Source organism: Eleutherodactylus coqui, chromosome 6, assembly GCF_035609145.1.
Source record: "Eleutherodactylus coqui strain aEleCoq1 chromosome 6, aEleCoq1.hap1, whole genome shotgun sequence".
NCBI classification, from domain to species: Eukaryota; Metazoa; Chordata; class Amphibia; order Anura; family Eleutherodactylidae; genus Eleutherodactylus; species Eleutherodactylus coqui.
In genome coordinates, this window is record NC_089842.1 from 131,999,306 (window position 1) to 132,020,248 (window position 20,943).

General features: G+C 44.0%; 1 protein-coding gene across 1 annotated transcript in view; it reads right to left on the bottom strand.

The window, feature by feature from the left end:
• Positions 1-20,018, bottom strand: part of CIPC (CLOCK interacting pacemaker) — a 34,274-nt gene extending 14,256 nt beyond the window's left edge. Inside the window, exons 1-2 of the mRNA XM_066607645.1 lie at positions 19,988-20,018; positions 642-787 (exon numbers count right to left, since the gene is read on the bottom strand). Coding sequence (XP_066463742.1) covers positions 642-771 — 130 coding nt within the window. The 5' untranslated portion in view covers positions 772-787; positions 19,988-20,018. The remainder of the gene's footprint in view (positions 1-641; positions 788-19,987) is intronic.
• Positions 20,019-20,943: the final 925 nt, after the last annotated feature.

Sequence of the window (20,943 nt, forward strand, 5' to 3'; positions counted from 1 at the left end):
ATTTCCATAGGAATCAATGTATATCCAATTAATTTGTTCTAGACATTCCAAAAAACACACCAAACCACATTTAATAGAGAATAAATATGTTTTTTATTACCAAAAAAGCAGCCTGTGTGTTATCTGTGGTGTTACATAGGACTGCAGGTCACATCTACTGCATTATTTGTCCTAAAAGTTATCACTGTGTGTTATCTGTGGTGTTACATAGGACTGCAGGTGGTATCAATACTCACCATTCAGGTGCCGTCAAGGTCCCCACCGCTACTTTCGGATCTTCTGGCCAGCTGCCAGGCGCTTGTCAAGCCGGCAAAGCATCTATTGCTAGTGAAGGGGATTTAATTCCCAGAAAGAGATTGCTCCAATTGGCTGAATCGGCTGAGTGACAGCCCTCTCATCCAATCACAGCCAGCCGGTGAAACTAGAAGTATCCAGTGAAACTAGAGGTGAAATTCTGGCTTGAAGAAACTGGAAACCGACGAAACTAGAGGTTTGACTGTACTTCATTATATGATGCATACAATGATCATACATACACTGCTTGATATCATACATGGGATGGTAAAACATATACTATATGACATCACACATAGGTGAGTGGATCACACACATTACATATGGTACATATTATTCTTTGGTACCCGAGTATCCTGAATCCTTATCAGATTCTGATGCTGCACATGTGTTTCTAGGATGGTTCTTCTGTGCGGTTCCATTACATGAACTCGGTGGCAGCTTCTCTTGACTCGAGCCTGGTTGCAGTTTCTCCATGTTTATAGACTTACTTCTTAAGGAGACAAGAGATAAAAATTATAACTATGCTCCATATTAAACTGTGGTATGTATAGGCAAACAGCATTTTTTAAGGGTGCTTTCATATCTGCACTCGGGATTCCGCTTTCCTGCTCCGTCCAGGTGAAAAGGAAAGGGGAATCCCTGGTAGTCGAACAGTTACATCTCTGCATGGAACTGAACAAAATGCATTCATGAGAATCCGCTTCCCCCCACCTTCCTTAATATTATCCCAGGGGGTGTATGATGAGCCTAACATATGTAGAAGGGTATGAGTCTTCATATATTAGATGCATCTTGGCTGCTTTGTGTGCAGTTAGGAGCTGGAGTAGATTTCTGGTATAATCTATGCCAGTTTTACCCTTTTGGAAAAACGGCGCAGTGTCAAAACATTGGCACAACTTAAATTGGAGCCAAATTTTGCAACTTTTTTTTTTAACGTCAATTGCAGTGACGTTATTCATTACACATACGCTGATTGTAAGCAAAACACAGAGCTTCCATTAGAATGCCTTGTACTATTAGAGATCCGCCCACAAAAAGGGGGCAACAAACATCCTGACAGGTTACTTTTAACCCATTCTGCCTGCCTGTAAGCATCATTAGAGGGAACATTAGGGCTTACTGCAGAATATTTCATTATCAATTACAAATGTGTATCAGTATGCGACTATTGCTCCCTCTCCTGGTGGCTACAGAATTAATTTGTTCAAACTGTGTCCTGGGCATGGACCACACACACACCTTGCCTGCCTCTGCCTCCGCTATGGGCAGTGTCAGGCGGCAGTCTTGGGATAGAAATATGGGCTAGTTGCTGACTACATAGTTGGATCTGTACCGAAATCTGTGGTAATTAATAAAAGACTAATTGCCAAAAACAATTTTAATCACGAAATTGAACCATACTCCCCATGATAGAAAAGTTGTTGTATACAACAATGTAAGAAATATCACAAGACTTTACATAGTTTTCAACATCGGCCTTCTAAAATATATGCCCTTTACTGGATAGTTTCCCAAATGCACACTCAACAAAACATCTTGCTCCAGTGAGTCTGTAATTAAATATTTTCTGTGATTCAGCCCACTTGTGTAAGACTTTAATAGAGTCCCACACATGTGGAAAGATTTGTTTCCAACCACAAACAGCATAGGGGGTCCTTCTGCTGCCGGAAACAGCCTGGGAGCTGGCATTCCAAGATTTCCTGAATATAATCTATGGCCCATGGTCAGGTTTTTGAATACATGCAAGTCACTACTCGAACCAAGGTCTCCAATATCAATAGCCACATAAGGATAGTTTACATCTGAAACTGCCATATGTATGACGGAGAATTTTTTTCAAGGTTGAAGAATTCTGATCCAGTACTGGGAGCCTTCCGAATCCGATCCAATAAGGAAAATATGTGACCTCCCAGAACTTTTCTGCAATGTTCATCCACTGCTGGATAGATGGATGAGGAATAAACTCTTCATGGAGAAGATCCTAGATGCCAAAAGTGAGCAAAAATTACATCCACCTGTCCAGATCCTAAAATTCTGTTTAGACTGCAAGCTCTACATGTCTCCTTCTGCCTTTTATGCAGCTTTCTGGAACAATGGATGGAGAGATAACAAAGAAAAAAATGGGAAAATTAAAAAGGCGTTAAAAACAGAAGTAAACGCAAATCCACCAATAGAAGTGCCCGTAACATAGTAATGCTGGAAACACCATTTAAAGTGTTCTTACGTTGGTACTTGGTTCCCACCCGAATAGCTCATGCAGTGCCAGGCTACTCTCTAAACTATAACATGAGTCCCACCTTTCTCTTGACTCTTCTGCTCTCAGTTCCATTTGACAGGCACACTCACAAGCTCTTTAGTTGCCATCCACAGTGGCTTTCTATACACGATATATCCAAGGACGGGAACAAAAGTGCTTGTGTGAAAAAACTCCTGTTTATTATATAAAATGTGCTTAATCACCGGAACATGCAGAGAACTGATTGAGCCCATTTTTATATAATAAACAGGAGTTTTTTCACACAAGCACTTTTTTTCATGTCCTTGGATACTCTCCAAACTGCTTTTCATCCCTAGGTGACACACTCCACATTTGGTGGTCCTGCCCCAGAGTCTACTCATTAATATACACAGTACTCTACTGCAATATATGTAAGAATCCCTGGGAGGCTTTACTGAATAAACGTATTGAGAACATCCCCTTAGCTTCCAGGAAACTAATAGCCTTTTTTTTCCTATCTACAAAACAAGTCATCGCCCAATTGTGGAAACAGGCTTTACTAAATTATTTGGCAGTAAATCGTAGAATGGATTCGTATTTAATTAATAAAACATTAACATCAATAGTCGAAGATAGACATGAAGGGTTTCTGAAAATTTGGACTCCATGGATAAACTACACCCTCCCTTCCTAATATAGTGGCCCCAAACACCATATAAATGACCATTTATGAACACAACCACATAGCCCTGTACTCCTCCTCCGGACACTGACCCCACGAGATAGGACCTCGTTCCTTCCCCCCTCCCCCTTTCCAGACTACTCCCCCTTCCTCTTCATCTTTAAGTAGGTTGGCCCTGGCCAGGCCATCTTTGATTTAGAGATTTCTTGGATGAAGAAGTTCATACATAGTCCAAGAACAACATATATGGAATTGTCATTTACCTAATTTGGTATACTCTTTGATTATAAAGCAATCACACTATGTTGTACCTAATAAATACTTCCTTGTCAAAATTTCAAAATTTAATAAAAATTATTTTTACAAAAAAAAACACGGAAGTAAACTCAACAAAATGGAAACAAACGGAGGTAAAAGTATGCTTTAATAAGATTTGTTTAAAAAGAAAAAAATAAAGGAAACAATGCTTTCTATTTGTTTCAGTCATGTTTTGCTATACTATTCATTATAAGAAAATAAAAATGGAAGAAAGGCTAGTGGCAATGAGCCCTTATTCCGTTTCCCTATTCAGAACATGTTCGCCTGGACAAATGGGGCATGCGTGTGTGGGTGATGCATCATAAAAGTTGAATTATGCATTGCCCTCACTGATTGTAATGGAAGCAAAGCCCTTCTATTACACTTCCAGCTTTGACCCCTTTGTGGATGTCCTGCTCCACTGCATTGACAGTGGGCCAGAAGACCAGCTGATTGTCCGAGGTCCTGTGATTGTCAGTGATCCCGCGCACGGGACCCCAGCTGAAGAACTATTGATGACCTATTCTTAGGATAACTCATCAATAGTAAATGCCCGGAGAATCCCCTTTAAGGTTCTGTTAATTGTCGGCATTTCTTCAATCCCCACCAATAGCAATGCAAGTTCAGGGCCCTTTAGGCAAGAAACTTTTGCAATTCTAGAGATCAGTGCCTGTATATTTGCCCAAAGATGTGTTCAAAGGTAACTGTGTCAAAAGTTTTTATCAGTGGGGGTCCATGGGCTGAATTCCCTGCTGATTACTCAAATTAAGGGGCTGCTGTTATAACTTGAGTGTTGTGCCTCTTTAACAGTCATTGTTCCTTGTTAGCTCGTCTCAGAAACTAACAGTCACAACGACTTCTACAGACATCTATGCATAGGTCTTCAGCTGCCGAGAGGAGCTGACAGACAGCGAAGACAGCCAAAAGGGGCACAGTGCTCAGGTGAGTGCTGCAACGCCTTCATTTGAGCGATCAGTTGGGGTCCGAGCACTTGGATCCCCACTGATCAAAACTTTTCACATGTTGCTATGACATGTCAAAAGTTTTTAAAAAGTCCTTAAAAATTAGTTTACTGAACCACACATTCTCCAGCATAGCAAGGATGAATTAGGATAAATCTTACCAAGTCTAAATGATGTATAGTACCACCTGATTAATAACCTCAGGTATTGTTCCCTGTGATTCACACAATTTGTGACTTTGTGTGTCTAAGAGATTGCATAGCTTCATCAATCTTCAGGGAATACGAGTTTAATGCCTTTTTCCTAGTTTAGAATATTGGCAGTTTTCGTATTTTAATGAGATTATGAAAATAGTCGTGTTCCTATTCCTCATTTATATTCTTACTAGAGATTTGACATACCTATACAGCACTGTTTTGGTATTCATATTTGTGAACATTTTACATCTGACAGAGTATCAATCTCACACATGTATTGTCAATACTATTACATTGTATGTTTCCATAGTAAATTGAAGATCTCTACATAGTCCCCCAAAAAACAATTTTTTTTCGCATTTTCCGTAAGGTTACATAACATCAACCTATAACATTTCACACAAACAATAACTTGGCGTCATGTTTCGACCTTGAGTTTCATTCAATTGCATTTACTTTTCGTGTGTAATCCACCCTCTCTACACCTTTGCATACTTCTGGTAAGAGTCAGTGTGAATGACTAACCATTTTTCGTATAGGCAATGTTCCTGCATGTGGTTTTCGAAATCCTCTACTGCTGGGGGTAAATGGGAGGCCCATCTTTTTTCAATACTTGTTTTTGCCATCATGAAATCATGTCCTATCAGATATCTGGCAGGTTTGGGATCACGTGATTCAGGGTTTCAATGGGTAACAAAAGTTTCTGTGAGTCACTATATGGGATTAGTTTTTGGGCTAGAGCTTTCCAGGTCTCAACCGTCAATTTCATGGGAGGGGGCCACTCTTGGGTCTCAAATTTTATTTCAGAGATTGGGTTTAGCTGTTAGGGCTGCTGTACATAATAGGGATGAAGTGTAGCTCCCTTCAAGATACTCTCCTCTATTGCCTTCCAGCGTGGAGAGCTCCCTTTATTAATCCAAAATTTTATCTGGTTAAGTGTAATCGATTTATGGTATGCTTCTAAATTGGGAACATCAGCGCCCCCGATTTTCCGATGCAGGGCTAGAACTGATAGAGTTAATCTGGGGTTCTTTCCTTCCCATATAAAATTTGATAGCTGTTTTTGCAATTTAATCAGAGTACGTCTGAATATTGGTATAGGGAGGACTCGAAAAAAAAAATATTTTAGGAAGAATTTTCACTTTATACGTCATTATCCTTCCCAGCCAGGTTAGGTTTATCTTTGAGAGACGGTCTAACTCCGTTTGCAAGGAGCAGTCTTGTTCATTTGACAGTGTTTTTGGATAAGTAAAAAATAAGGAAACCACCTGCCCAGGGAGGGCTACTTAGCAAATTTAATTACTCTAGGCTAAGTGTTGAATTTGTATATATTTCTAAAGTTTGGGAGCTGAAATGATTTTTCCAGAGAATGAAAGGAAATCAGGCTTGAGTCTGCGAATATGCTATCTAGAGGTTCAATGATCAGACCAGGAATTAAAAAATACTGGGAATGTGTAAAGAAAGTGAGGAAATTGTTAAAAGATAGAGAATCAGATGTAATGTCTGGAGATACTATATAGAGAAAAAGATTTTCAACTGCCACAAGATATATCAAGACCACTAATAGCAAGGAACATCGAGGAAGAGAAATAGGGTCAAATTGATTGAGAAGAGCTTTCCAGTTCTTTATACCCGTGATATATGATTCCATTGTGAACCATTTTTTGGCTAGATTATGTAACCAGCAATGTCTAACCTGCTTAAGGCTAAAGACTTTTTGATACTGCGGGAGGTCTGGAATTCCCAGACCACCGCAGTATATGCTTTTTATCATTAATAAAAAAGCAAGTCTAGGCCATTTGTTCTGCCAAATAAAATTATTAATTTGTGTGTGGAAAGCTTTATAGACAGCGGGTAGAATAAGAATAGTTAGAGAGCGAAGATAGTATAACATTTTGGGAAGCATTTTATATAGAACAATTCTAAGTAGCCCAGAATTCTCCTGTGGAGACATTCTGCTTAGCTTTGACAGGATATGCATGTTTTTTCTTTCTTTATATATGTACATGCACTTAAAACATTTTTAATCCACTTGTATTTACTGATTTCTTGCTGTACAACCATGCTTGAGCAATACTTCCCCATACTGCCCTTCTCAGGGTATTGCCTGCAGTGCCATGAACACATATTGTTTAGTATATTGGCTAATGCCTCACTTTTGCTTTTAACTATCTCCAGTGATATTGTTCAATAAGGGATAATATATTGATATTTTAAATTCTAAATGCTGAAGCCTGGCTACTTGGGTAACAACTGTTTCAGTTAATAAAAGGTAAAGAATGAACATATCACATGTAAATGTTAGTGTAGGGACAAAATAACGAGGACCCTTGAAAAGGCTTACGAGCTTACATATTATGGCCAAAATATTAACTAATACCTCATATTTATCAGTACCTATAGTTCTTTTTCAGTGAGTAGTCTGGGTTTATAATTTTGGGGGAGCCTGGGGTGTCCGTCTAGTGTGGTTCACTTTAAGGTGCAGCGCAACCTGCTGGCCTGAATTGTATGTGGCATCATTAATAGGTTGTAAGCCTGTATGGTGCACCACCTGTATCAATGGGCCTTAGCACCCTTTGTATGCCTTATCAATGTTCAAGTATAATACTAAGCAGCCACTGCAACCAACACGTGGTAGGTATGCGAGTAGGTTTTTCATCAGTATCTTGCACTTGTGCAATGCTCCTCCTTATAGCAATCTGCCTGTCTGCACTCTGCTGGCAAGGCAGTGAAATTAAAGAAAAAGAATGATCATTATGGCAACAATTGGGAAGGAAAGTAGGAGGTAAAAAATAATGATATCACTAATTCAAACAAAACTGTGCAACAACATGTACTGCACAAACGTAGGGGAAAAAGTTTGCAAGAAAATGCAATTTTCTATTAACTATTAGGAAATTATAGCACCAGTGTTTCTGGTGGTGCAATGCGCCACACAGCTGTGCTACATGTACATCACATACAGCTCTGCTACATGTACACCACATACAGCTCTGCTACATACATTCTTCATTCCATACAACAGAGATCACAAGCAGCACAGCACTCTGGATGAAGGACCTGTGATGATGTCACCATCATGCTCCGCCCCTGATCACATGATGGGGATGTCATCACAGATCCTTCATCCTGAGTTACATGCTCCGCCCCTGATCACATGATGACATTATCACAGGTTCTTCATCCCAAGTGAGTTGCATGCTTCACCCCTGATCACATGATGGTGACATCAACACAGGTCCTCCATCCCTGTGCAGATTATGGGTGGACTACATCCCCTTCAAACACCTGCAGCTTCAGTTGCTATGGAATACTAATGAACACCTAGCTGGACAGTAGCCATGTGCTTACAGGACCTGTGATGACATCACCGGGCAGATCATGTAACTCACTCATGGACGGACAGGTGGTCATTAGTATTTTGATAGGGATTAGGGTAAAGTTTCTTTGCTGCAAGCATCAAAAAAATTTCACACATACTAGAAGTGAAACCAAGCTATTGCATCTCTTGGAAATGTGTCTGGGATTTCTTGTAGTTTAGTCTAGTCTGATTATGAACTCTGTCAATAATGATGACAGAACAAGGTAGGATGGCTTTAAAAGGAACTGGTCAGGTGATAGGGAGTTGGGTGATGTATTTTTTTTATACTCACCCACTCACGCAATCCAGCACCGCTAACTGCTGAAGTTGGCGTGTATTCCAAAAATCGGACTCATTTCAGAGTCCCATGTGTGCACAATTTTCAGAAGGGGGCACTGCTGGGTCCAGGAAGCGAGTGAGTATAAAAAAAAATACATCACCTGACTCCCTATCACATCCTCTAACAGCACTTTAACTTTGTTTATGTTATTGTAGGTGCTGAGTTGTAAATTGATTCCAGAATCCCATAGAATTTAGCATTGTTGTGGCAGCTTCTGTCTTCAAGGTCCGCTACTTTTAGTTTCACGGATTTAAGTTCATCCTCCAAAGCGTTATGAGTATCGACCAGATCATTATGGGCATTGGCAAATTCACCCATTTTATTTTTCAGATGTTTAACTCTTTCTCCCGGATCGATTGTGGCAGTAAATTTGTTAAGAGCAGATGAGAAATCACTATGAATGGAATTGCCTAGAGCCAACATCATGTCCTTGAGAAAGAATTCAGATACATTTTGATTGGATGTGGAATATTTTCAAGCTGGTCGTCACTTGACTATGCCGGCTACACAAGAGCATTTGTGTATATGAGCGCCGCACGATAGTGAAACAAAGTCGTGAGTACTTGTGCACGCAAAACGATACACACGGATGCTCCCAGCCAGTGAATTGGCTAATTAGTCTGAGTTTAAGAGGTGATCTTTTCCTGTGCAATTATGCAGTGTTTCATGCATCTGCTAGCGCATTACGCACGCAGTTGCGCTTCTGGGAATGAGGATTTGTGGTGGGCAAATGCACAGACCACGCTGTTTTTTTTTGTGTGACAAAAATACACGAGCGCACCCAGTGAAATCAATGGGTTTTATTCACTGCATATTGCGTGCACAAATATGCCCGTGTGAATTTGGCTTTAGGCAAGGTTCCCACAGGACAGAAATCCCGCGGAAATCTCACGGCTTGGCCACACCGAAAAACCACAAGTTTTCTGCAGGAGAGCCGCAGCTTTAAAAGCCGCAGCATTTCGCTGCGGGTTTTGGAGTAGTTCGGCTGTCGGCATTCCGCTTTCGCTCCCCAAAGAGAGGACTAAGGCCGCAACGGGAAAAAAAAAAAGAATTGACACACTGCGGCTGTGCTTTGCTGCGACTGATTAGCCACCCCGTGTGGACGAGATTTTTGCAAAATCTCGTCCACATGGCTGGCTAATCCGAGGATTACGAGCCGCAGACGGATTTGCCGCACAGAAATTACGCGGCAAATCCGTCCCGTGTGAAACCAGCCTTACTGTTGGGGTGTTTCTGCAGAGAGAAGGTTGGCATTGGTTTAGGATAATTTTCCAGCCAAGCTTTTTGTGTAGCTGAACTATAAGTTGTGGGTAAATTCCTTGACGATTTTGGAGTGTCATGGTTGTTTTCAGTTTCAGCAGAGCTGAAGGGAAACTACTATATGGTGATGGCTTGTTTCTGAGGCCACTCTCACACACTGTCGGCAAAATGCTGTGATTTTAATCAGTGTTTTCAAATGCTTGTTACTGCTTTTTAACGCACCCCATCATTGTTACGCGGGATGACTGGCTCTGGACGTGCCAAAAATAGAGCAGACAGTGGTTGAAAATCGTGGAGTTAGAAAACGGCGCGTTCGAGCACAGGTCTGAGAGGCCCCATTGAAATCAATGGGAGCTTGTACCACGACGTTCAAAACACCACGGTAATCACGGTAAAAATTGCATGTGTGAGAGTGGCCTTAAGGCTTGTTGAGAAGTCGAAACTCAACAGTCTCTCATTTTTCACTTCAGCAGATATGGAACTAAGGGGTGAGAGTTAAGGGAAAGTTTACGAGATTCTCCATGTGAGTCCTGTCAGTCTGTGTTTGGTTGGGGAGAATTGCACCTTTGCATGTTTGGTCCGACCACAGAATGAAAAAAAGAAAGTCTATAAAATGAAGGGATTTTCCTTTTTTTCTGCAGATCATCACTGGGGATTTTGCTAAATTAATGCTGGCTAAAAAGGATTCTGAGGGAATGCAGTGGAAGTTTCTTTTCAAGATCTACTAAAGAATATTTGACTGGTCATATTCTAATGGTAGATTGGGAAATACTGACCTCTAGTGGGCAAGCAGAATTACCGTGGATTTATGCAAGTACAGTATTTCATAAGGATGTGACTAAACGTATATTCATCATCATCCTCATTCCATGTTACATTGATGCTATTCTTCAGCAAGCTTGAAAACACCTAAATTGTCTTATTGTAAGCAGAAGTGCAAAAGCAATAATAAAATATATAGCTGGATAATGTTCACATAAATGTATATATTGGTAGTAGGATTTTTAAAAAGCAGCAAATTTCTATAAAAACTGCGTTGTCACCTTGGCACTTAGTTGTCCTTAGCCTTTAATAGTGAGCCTTTATGATGCAAAATATGAAAGACTGAATTGAAGCCTACAGAGTCATATGCCATTTATATTTAAGCTTTAAGGGAGGTTTCACTTGGGCGTTAAAATCGTGTGATTTTCCCGCGATGCGACAGTGCTACAAATCGCATGTATGTGGAGCCCATGCTTTCCAATGGGTTCTTTCACATTAGCGATGTTTTGTAGCCTGCGACATTGCGAGAAAATAAAAATCGCAGGTTGCTAAATCTTGGTGCGACCTGCGAGGTTTTGTAGCCCATGTTTCCCTATGAGCCTTGCTTTCTGTTGCATCGCATGAAAACGCGGTTTTCATGAGGTACAACTTTTAGGCCTCATGCCCACGGCTGGGTCGGATTTTGACAGCGAGATTCATGCAGTGGGATGCGACCCGTGCCCTGGTATTGACCACCCGCTTACTCTCTCCGCTCTGCGATGTGCTGGCTGGCGCACAGCCGCACATGAGCACAGCAGAGCCGGCGCACCAGCGGTGTTGTTTCTGTGCGAGCCTCTGTGAGGCGCACACTGAAATAGGACATATCGCGATTTTAATACCGCGCGAGTTTTCACATGGTCAAATCACGGCTGTCAGCATAGAATTGCATAAACTAATACAATCCTATGGCAGCTTGCAATGGTGAAAATTCCCCGCAGAATCTCGCCGTGGAATTTCCGTCCGTGCGCATTGCGCCTTACAGTAGGATATCCTACTATAAAAGCCCTAAAATAAGATCTAGCTGCATAAAAAAACAAAACAAATACATCCCCTAACAGCCACTGTTCACTACGCCGCGTCTTCTCTGCAGCTCCCCGACAGACAAGGAGCTGCAGAGAATTTATTGATTAATTTAATGATTTATTTTCATTCAATGGCTCCAATTGGCTGACCTGCAGCATTCGAGAGCCAATGCCAGCCAGCACTTCCTGGAGGCGGGGAATTTGAGCCTCCAGTCCAGGAAGAGATGGCAGAAGACTAAAGGGAAGTATCGGGAAGCTGCAGAGAATATGTGGCAGAGTGAACAGCGGCTATTAGGTGATGTATTTGTTTTGAGGGATTTTTATGCAGCTAGGGCTTATTTTTGGAGCAGGGCTTATATTTTAAGCCCTCCCCGCCTCCCGAAAATCCCAGCAAAAGAGCGCAACTTTGTAGCAACACATAATCGCGATATCGCACAGACCACCGTGTGCAAGAGGCCTAAAGTCACCCTCCAGGCCTGCACAAACAAACAGGGCTAGACCAGTTCTTCTGACTACCTGATGCCCACTGTGTATAAGTATTCATCATTAGTTTAATGGGACATTTACACGGGACGATTATTGCTCAAAATTCGTTCAAACAAATGAATTTGAGCGATAATCGTGCAGTGTAAGTGCACAGAAATCGCTCACTATTCATTCACAGGTTTTTAAGCAGACTTCTCAGTCCGGTTAAAAACCAATTGCTGGATCATGGATTTGTCATTCCGTGTAAATACTTCCAGCTCAGTACTTAAAATAGAAGGTGAAGCGTTGAGCTAGAAACCAGTGAGAACCCCACAATCCAGAGGTGAAATCTGTCAGTGTACACGCTGTATACGAGTTTGAAGGACCTTAGCGGTGACACCAGCGCTCGTCCAGTCGTTTACCCGACTGTCGGCCCGAAAAAAAGGGCCATAAAACACTACATCTGCTTAGTGTAACCAGTGCTGCTTACACGGGCAGCGCTGGCCAGATAGCTAAGCATGCAGTGTCTTAAGGACAATTTAGACATGACGAATGTCGGGCAAACGATGCTCAACACTCGTCCCCGCAAACACTCGCTCCAGTGCTTCTGCATGGGAGCTAGTATCGCTGGCTCACAACGGAGCGGTTGGAGGAGATTTCACTCCTTGTTCTCCCTCGCCCCTCTCCATTGACTTAACATAGCGGCCTTTCAATACTGAACGGCTGCTATTTACACTGAACTCTCATCGCCCATCATTTATGCTGCATAAACGATGAGCTGAACGATGATCGCTCAGTGTATATAGCAGTGGTTCAGTATTGAACAGCCGCTATGTTAATTCAGTGGAGAGGGGTGAGGGAGCGTAAGGAGAGAAATCTCCTGCAGCCTCCCAGCCCCCCTGCTGGCTGCTCTGTGAGCGAGCCAGCGATACTAGCTCCCGTGCATTAGCACGGGAACGAGTGTGTGTGGGAACGAGTGTCGGGCATTGTTTGCCCAACAGTCAACCTGTCTAAATGGGCCTTTAGGGCCCTTATGGACAGAACACCCTGTTGGGGTCGTCCCAGTGATAATGGTTTCTGTGCTTTTACACAGAAGCATACATCACTCAGTGAATGACTACCTACTTACATGGGCTGATCCATTGTTCAATTTTCTGCATGCAGAAACTAAACAACAAATAAAAAGCAAATGAATTCTCGTTAATTTAGTCAGGGCATGCATTTACACTGTCATTCAGATTCCCGCATCCATTATCGGCCCTTGCCAAATGAGCCTTAAAGGGGTTGTCCCGCGCCGAAATGGGTTTTTTTTTTTTTAACCCCCCCCCCCCCCCGTTCGGCGCGAGACAACCCCGATGCAGGGGTTAAAAAAACAAACCGGGTAGTACTTACCCGAATCCCGGGATCCTCTCTCTCTGTGGACCGCAGGGCTTCTGTGCGGTCCATTGCCGATTCCAGCCTCCTGATTGGCTGGAATCGGCACGTGACGGGGCGGAGCTACACGGAGCCGGCATTCTGCACGAGCGGCCCCATTGAAGACAGCAGAAGACCCGGACTGCGCAAGCGCGGCTAATTTGGCCATTAGAGGCCGAAAATTAGTCGGCACCATGGAGACGAGGACGCCAGCAACGGAGCAGGTAAGTATAAAACTTTTGATAACTTCTGTATGGCTCATAATTAATGCACAATGTACATTACAAAGTGCATTAATATGGCCATACAGAAGTGTATAGACCCACTTGCTGCCGCGGGACAACCCCTTTAAGGTGCATTTACACCACAAAGATGATCGTTCAAAAGGGGCTTTTGAGCGATCATTTTGCATAAACTACTAATTGGTGCTAATGCCTATTAGTACCAATTAGTAGTTTGTGAGCCTCTGGGAGCTGTATTCAGGGAACAGACCACTCACTGTTCCGTGATTACATTCCCTTTGATCTGCCTTGGGGGCTGACAGCTGAGACAATGTAATTAGCTGTTATCAGCAGTCCCCGGGCAGAGCACAGAGTGAGGTCCTGCCCAGAGAGTTACTTTAAGCTCTATAAGGGTTCTATAATAAGCAAGTCCTGGTGGGGCAGATTCTGATGCAGCGTATTTGTGCCTATGCTTTGCCTCCTCCCAAGGTCTCCCCGCCAACACACCTGAAATTCCACTGCTAATGAAAGAGCCAGCTACGAAATAGCGCAGACAGGAGAAACTTTTGACACATTCTGTGCTCCTTACAGTCATCTCTGAAGAAGGGGTTACATCCCCAAAACTCGTTATAATATTAGCTGTTTTTTTAACCACTTAATAAAGAAGAACTGTGTTTATAACTCATTGGAATATTTTTAGGTCAGGTTTATGCCTAAAGTCTGCATTTTTCTTCTTTTCCTCTTCTTAGTCTATACATTACACTCCATTGCATATGCTTGGCGTCAGTGGACAGGTAGCACCTGACCCCATTTTCTATAAGGAATATTAATCCTGTAAGTTAAGGAGTTCTACCCCTATCTCTTCACGTCTTAGCTACGAAGGAAAGGCCACGTGGCTTTGAGTGCGGCCTCAGAGGACCAAGAGGGTGGTCAGATAAGCGTGACGCTACAAGTTATGGCACAAGTCCCAAGATAATCCGCAACTTATCGGTGGTTGGCGGATAGCAGTTAGGGTAATCTCCACTGTAAGATGGTGCCCCTGCCTGTGACAACCCGCATCCAGCAAGTCAGGCATGGCAGGCGAGTTCTGTCAAGCAGGGTATTCAGGCAAGTATCTGTCGTATTACAGGTGATCCTGGTCTGCAATCGCTCCCCTCCAAAACACTCCAGATAACTTGTTGTGATGCTGCAGCGAGACGGTGTTCGATTTGTGGCCTAGTCAAGAGTTTCGGGCTTCTACTTGCGTCCAGGAAGAAGAAGCTGACTACTTGTGGGGCTCCTGTGGAAGGCTTGTCCGAAGGGATGTCCTGGGGGCCGCATTTAGTCTTGGATGGTGAAGAGTATGGCTGGAGAAGTGTCTTGGGCACTGCAAATTGTTTACCAAGCATTCGAGAATCTGACACTTCAGACCATAGTTCCTGGGACTGGATTAGGTCGCACTGATTTAAGTTCTTGGATTCACTCACGAGGTTTAAAAGGTATTCGGGATGTTGTCTGAAGCTCTTTCAAGGTGTTCCACCTTTAGTTCTAACATGATCTGTGCTTCGTAGAAAATCTTCTACGGCGAGCTATACATGGACATAGGCTTGTCCCTTCCTATTGCCAATATGGTTGTGGCTGGCGGTTTGATAACCCCTGCCTACTTGTGTTCACTCCATTTGCTGCCGATGTGAGCCCACTAACAACATGGGGCTACTTCCAAGTAATAGTTTTCCATGGCCACTTTGGGTTTCCAATCCGTCACTATGCTTGGGATTGCATGTCACTAACAAGGATGTTACCTGATCTAATGTGTTTATGGGAACATTATATTCATTATGTTCATTTTTAACACCACATTGTTACCTGAAACATAGATCTATCTTTTTCAGATCAACTTTTGTGCACTTACAAAGCAATAGGATGCACATATATGCACACTCCCCGCACCCTGATCACTCCAGATGTTGACTGGCAGGCTTTTCTGTGGTACTGTTAATATAAACTACTGCCCGCAGCTTGGGCAACTTAGAGGACTTGACGGGTTCCCTTTAATGGTAAAATCTTTCTATCATTGGATGCTGCAGGTTGCCAGAATTTCGTCCATATGCAGTGTGGGGAATAAAAGTTGCTTTCCTAGGTAAATCCGATAATATGATCATATACACAGGTATGTATGAGTCATGTTTCCTAGCCGCCTAAATAGAGCTGTTGGTAGTTCTGGATCAGCAAAACTGCTGACAGACTCCCTTTAACTCCTTGGCACCATGATATGCACGAGGGTTGTATGGAGAGCCAATCCCTTTCAATACGAAGTCAATTGTGAGCTGTAAAACACAGCTGACACCCAGCTGCAGCAGCCGGGATCAGACACAACTCTGATCCTGATCATTACCCCTTCAAAAACTGCAGTCAGAGCTGACCATGGTGTTTATATGGCTTAGTAGAGGGAGGGGGTTCCTTCTATACTCCAAACGCCCCTTGTCACAGAATGGAGTGTTGGCTGACAGACAGCCAAGCACTTTGTACTCGGCAGTCTCAAGCAATCCCATTGAAAATGACTCCATTCAATAAATAGGACTCCTGTTCTTAAGATAGGTGAAACGATGTCCAGGCTTCGGAAAACTTCTTTAATCTGTATTGGTATATGCACTAAGCTCACTGTGATGATTTTTTTCTGTTGAGGCTAATTTATGTAGAAATTCATTTGTTGTCCACAATACATAGAGTTTAGCACTTTTAAGAGAATATAGAAATGCATTTAAACATGCACAAATTAGGCAAAATGTCCTCTGCCCCACCATAAAATCAATGAATTGGTTATTGGCAAAACCTCTAGTGTTCTAGTAAATGAATGGGTTAATGGGCACATTTTTGAGTCAAGTACTCCAATCACTGCTCTACAACTAGACAGGCAGGATCGGAGAGTGCAGGGACCCTGCTATACAGAGACAGTTTTGTGCGATATCATATACCGTATATAAATAGACTAGTATAAATACATACCTCAGACCAGACGCCAAAATACAGACCCCTAAATAAACGCAGATACCAGAATACAGACACATACCTCCAAAATAGACCCCCAAAATAATTACAGACTCCAGGCCAGACCCAATAAAACACAAATACCAGAATAACTACATCTCAGATGAGACAACTCCAAACATATGTACTTCAGAATATAGACCCCCCCCCCCCCCCCAGAACTCCAAGTCAATTAACTACAGCCGCTAGATCCCCAAAATACATACATACTTCAGAACGGATCCCAAAATAAACAGACTCTAAAATAACTACATACTCCCTGAATAAAAATGGACCCCAAACCTGACCCCCTAAATACAGACTTCAGACCGCTCCCCAGACACACTCTCCTTTGATGAGCTGATGACCTGCACACATCCGGTTATCTGAGTAGATCAGTGATGGCGAACCTTTTAGAGACCGGGTGCCCAAACTGCAACCCAAAACCCACATATTTATCACAAAGTGCCAACACGTCAGGGGGCGGGGCTTACCATGACGTATGATTTTACCCCCGTCGTTCTAAAAAGCACAGGGCCGCTTCAGAATAGACAGCGAGCAGATTTTAACTGCTTTCTAGATGCAGAAATACTGCAGAATGTCCCCAGTGGAAAATACTGTTGAAAATTCTGGAGCATTTCCGCATCTAAAAAGCAGTCAAAATCTGCATGTTGTCTATTTTGAAATAGCCCTGCCACCCCACAGCGGCCCCAAGAATAGTGACATCCCACGGCGGCCCCCCGTGTGATAGTGACATCCCACAGTGGCCCCCAGAATAATAGTGACATCCCACGGTGGCCCCCCCGTGTAATAGTCACATCCCACGGCGGCCCCAGCGGTAACAGTGACATCCCACGGCGGCCCCAGTGGTTATAGTGACATCCCACAGCGGCCCCCCGAGTAAAAGTGACACCCCACAGCGCCCCCAGTGGTAATAGTGACATCCCACGGCGGCCCCAGCGATAATCGTGATATCTCACGGCAGCCCCAACGGTAATAGTGACATCCCACAGCAGCGCCAGCAGTAATAGTGACATCCCACAGCGGCCCCTCCTCCCCTTCCACACTCTCTTCCCCGGATGCTGTCATATCTCATATGCAAGCTAGAGGTAACCCAACAGGGTTCTAGAGCCTCCATGTTCACCTGTATCACATCTTGTTTCCAAGCTAGAGGTGGCCCAACGGGGTACTAGAGCCTCCACCCCCACCTATATCTCATCTTGTATTGAAGTTAGAGGCGGCCTCACAGGATACTAGAGCCTCCATGCCCGCTGGTATCACATCTCATATGCAAGCTAGAGGTAACCCAACAGGGTTCTAGAGCCTCCATGCCCACCCGTATCACATCTTGTATCCAAGCTAGAGGTGGTACAACAGGGTACTAGAGCATCCATGCCCCCTGTATCACATCTTGTATCCAAGCTAGAGGTCGTACAACAGGGTACTAGAGCCTCCATGCCCACCTGTATCACATCTTATATCTAAGCTAGAGGTGGTACAGCAGGGTACTAGAGCATCCATGCCTGCCTGTATCACATCTTGTATCCAAGCTAGAGGCGGTACAACAGGGTACTAGAGCATCCATGCCTGCCTGTATCACATCTTGTATCCAAGCTAGAGGTGGTACAACAGGGTACTAGAGCCTCCATGCCCGCCCATATCACATCTTGTATCTAAGCTAGAGGCGGTACAACAGGGTTCTAGAGCCTCCATGCCCACCCGTATCACATCTTGTATCCAAGCTAGAGGTGGTACAACAGGGTACTAGAGCCTCCATGCCCACCCGTATCACATCTTGTATCCAAGCTAGAGGTGGTACAACAGGGTACTAGAGCCTCCATGCCCACCCGTATCACATCTTGTATCCAAGCTAGAGGTGGTACAACAGGGTACTAGAGCCTCCATGCCCACCCGTATCACATCTTGTATCCAAGCTAGAGGCCGTACCACAGGGTACTAGAGCATCCCTACAAGGGGTCAGTTTTCTGCAATAAATTCTCCTTTTGCTCTGATACTGTAATCACTTACTTATATCAATGTTACAATCACACAGAAAGTTTCATTCAATTCCAAGAACGTTTTGTTAGAATAAGGCTGCCTGTCCACCTCCGCCCGGGGGCAGGAGCCTGCAGACGGATCTCTGCGGTCAGCCTGTCTGACAGATACACAAAATAAATTTATAGCTATGTATACCTCTGATAGTAAATGTATTTTGCGTGCTGTTGCCATTTTGGGTCTCTGCTTATGCTGTATGTTGCAGCCATGGTTTAACTATAAATTTCTATTGAGATAGATTTCCATTGGGTAGTGCTGAGCTATTTTATCTTTTTTCCTATCTGACAGATAGGGTCATGGCGGAGAGCTGCGGCAATTCACAGAATGCTGCGATTTGCCGCATGCGAGCGGAGAATCGCTATGATTCTCCGCTCGTGGGCAGGGGGGCTGTGCTTTTCATAGCAACGCTATGGAAAGCGTGCATTGCGTTCCCTGCGGCCGGATTATCTCCGCGGGGAATGCAATGCAAAAACACCGGGGACAGACAGCCTTAGGCTGGGTTCACACGGGGCAAATTTGCCGCGGTAATTTCGCCGCGGCAAATCCGGCTGCGGCCGCTAATCCCTTGATTAGCCAGCCATGTGGACGAGATTTCTCAGAAATCTCGTCCACACTGGACGGCAAATCCGCTGTGGCAAAGCCGGCACTGCGGCGCAGATTAGCCGGCCGCAGCATGTTCATTCTTTTTTTTCCTCCGCTTCCTCCTTTATGGGAGCGCCGGCCACAGCGGAAGAGCGAGCGGCCAGGCGCTTCAAAACCTGCGGCTAAGTGCCGCGGATTTTGAAACAGCGCTTCTCCCGGCGGAAATCTCGCGGTTTTTCACTGCGGCCAAACCGCGAGATTTCCACCGGGATTCCGCTGTGTGGGAACCCAGGGTAAGTATATTATACCAAATGTCAAATATACACTATTGTGCCCCTCATACCACATGTTACATGCATATTGGGGTTACCCTCATATTATATCACAAATAACTTACAGATTGTAATATCCCCAATATATAGGTACCGCATGCATCAGGTGCATATTGTGGTATCTCTCATATTACAATACATGTCCCATATCCATCCCATTATACAGTCGCCTATAGGCTATAACATAACACCCCCGTCACGTATATCGTGCAGTGATATGCCTGGAGGTTATGTATTAGCTGTAATGAGAAGTCATTTCCTGCCAGTCCAGTATTATGTCATTACATCCCGCTATATTAATCCCGCTATACAGGGAGGTATGGCAGCACCGGCCCCGCCCCTTGTCACCCATCCTGTACCGTCCAGCTGCGGTTACTCCCGGGCCAGGCTCTGGCGCTGTATAGGCCTCACTGCCGACAGTGTCACTATGACAACCGCCAGGTGACAGATGACGTCACGACTCACGTCCTTCTTACTGGCTGGAGCGCGGGCTGGACCATGAATCCCTCTCTTCTGTCGCACAGGTCGCGGCAGGCGTGTCTCACTTGCGGCGAGGAGTGGCTTTTCCCGTTAATCACCGGTAATGGCTAGTGAGGGGCGCTATCCTCAACATGGCCGTGCTTACCAGACGCTGTGCTGGAGTTTGACCTGGGTGAGCCGAATGCCAAGTTGCTTCCTGGCGGCAAGAGACACCAGCAGAGATCTGAAACTGCCCAAAAGAAAAACTGTTTTAGCTGCCCCTTAGCAACCAATCACAGCACAGCTTTCATTTTACCAGAGCAGAATGCAATATGAAAGCTGTGCTCTGATTGGTTGCAATGCGCAACAAAGACCGTTTATATTTCTTCTCCCCCCCCCCCCCCCCATCCCCACCGTGTGCTGAAGTTGCTTTATAATGAGTTCATACTGTATCTGCTCAGTTATCTTCCTAACTGTTACATTAAAATGGAAAAAGAGCTTGGCAGAAGTGGCACAGTCTTATTGTAAAGTTAGAATGTATGTCTAGTAAATATATTGGGTGCATAACTCAATCACCTTAAGGGCTCATGTCCACGGACGGATTTGAATTGCGGAGTTTGCACAGTTCACCCGCGCGGGAGATCTGCAATTCAAAGTGCCCATAGGGAAGCATCGGCATTCGCAACTGTATTTAGGCATGCAGATTTGAATTGCGGACCTCCTGCTGCGGAAATAACGCAGCATGCTCCATTTCAGTGTGGGTGGGCTCAATAGCAGCAGACGATCCGCAATGCATCCACAATTCAATTGCAGATGCATTGCGGATTTGAGGGTTAAAATCAAATAGGGAGGTGGGGAAAAAGGCTGGGAGGTGAGATTGTAGTTTTTTTCTGCGCGGATTATCCGTAGTGCTTCCGCATACATCCGTGCGGAAAAACCATTACATCTGTGATCACCCACACATAGTTTCTGT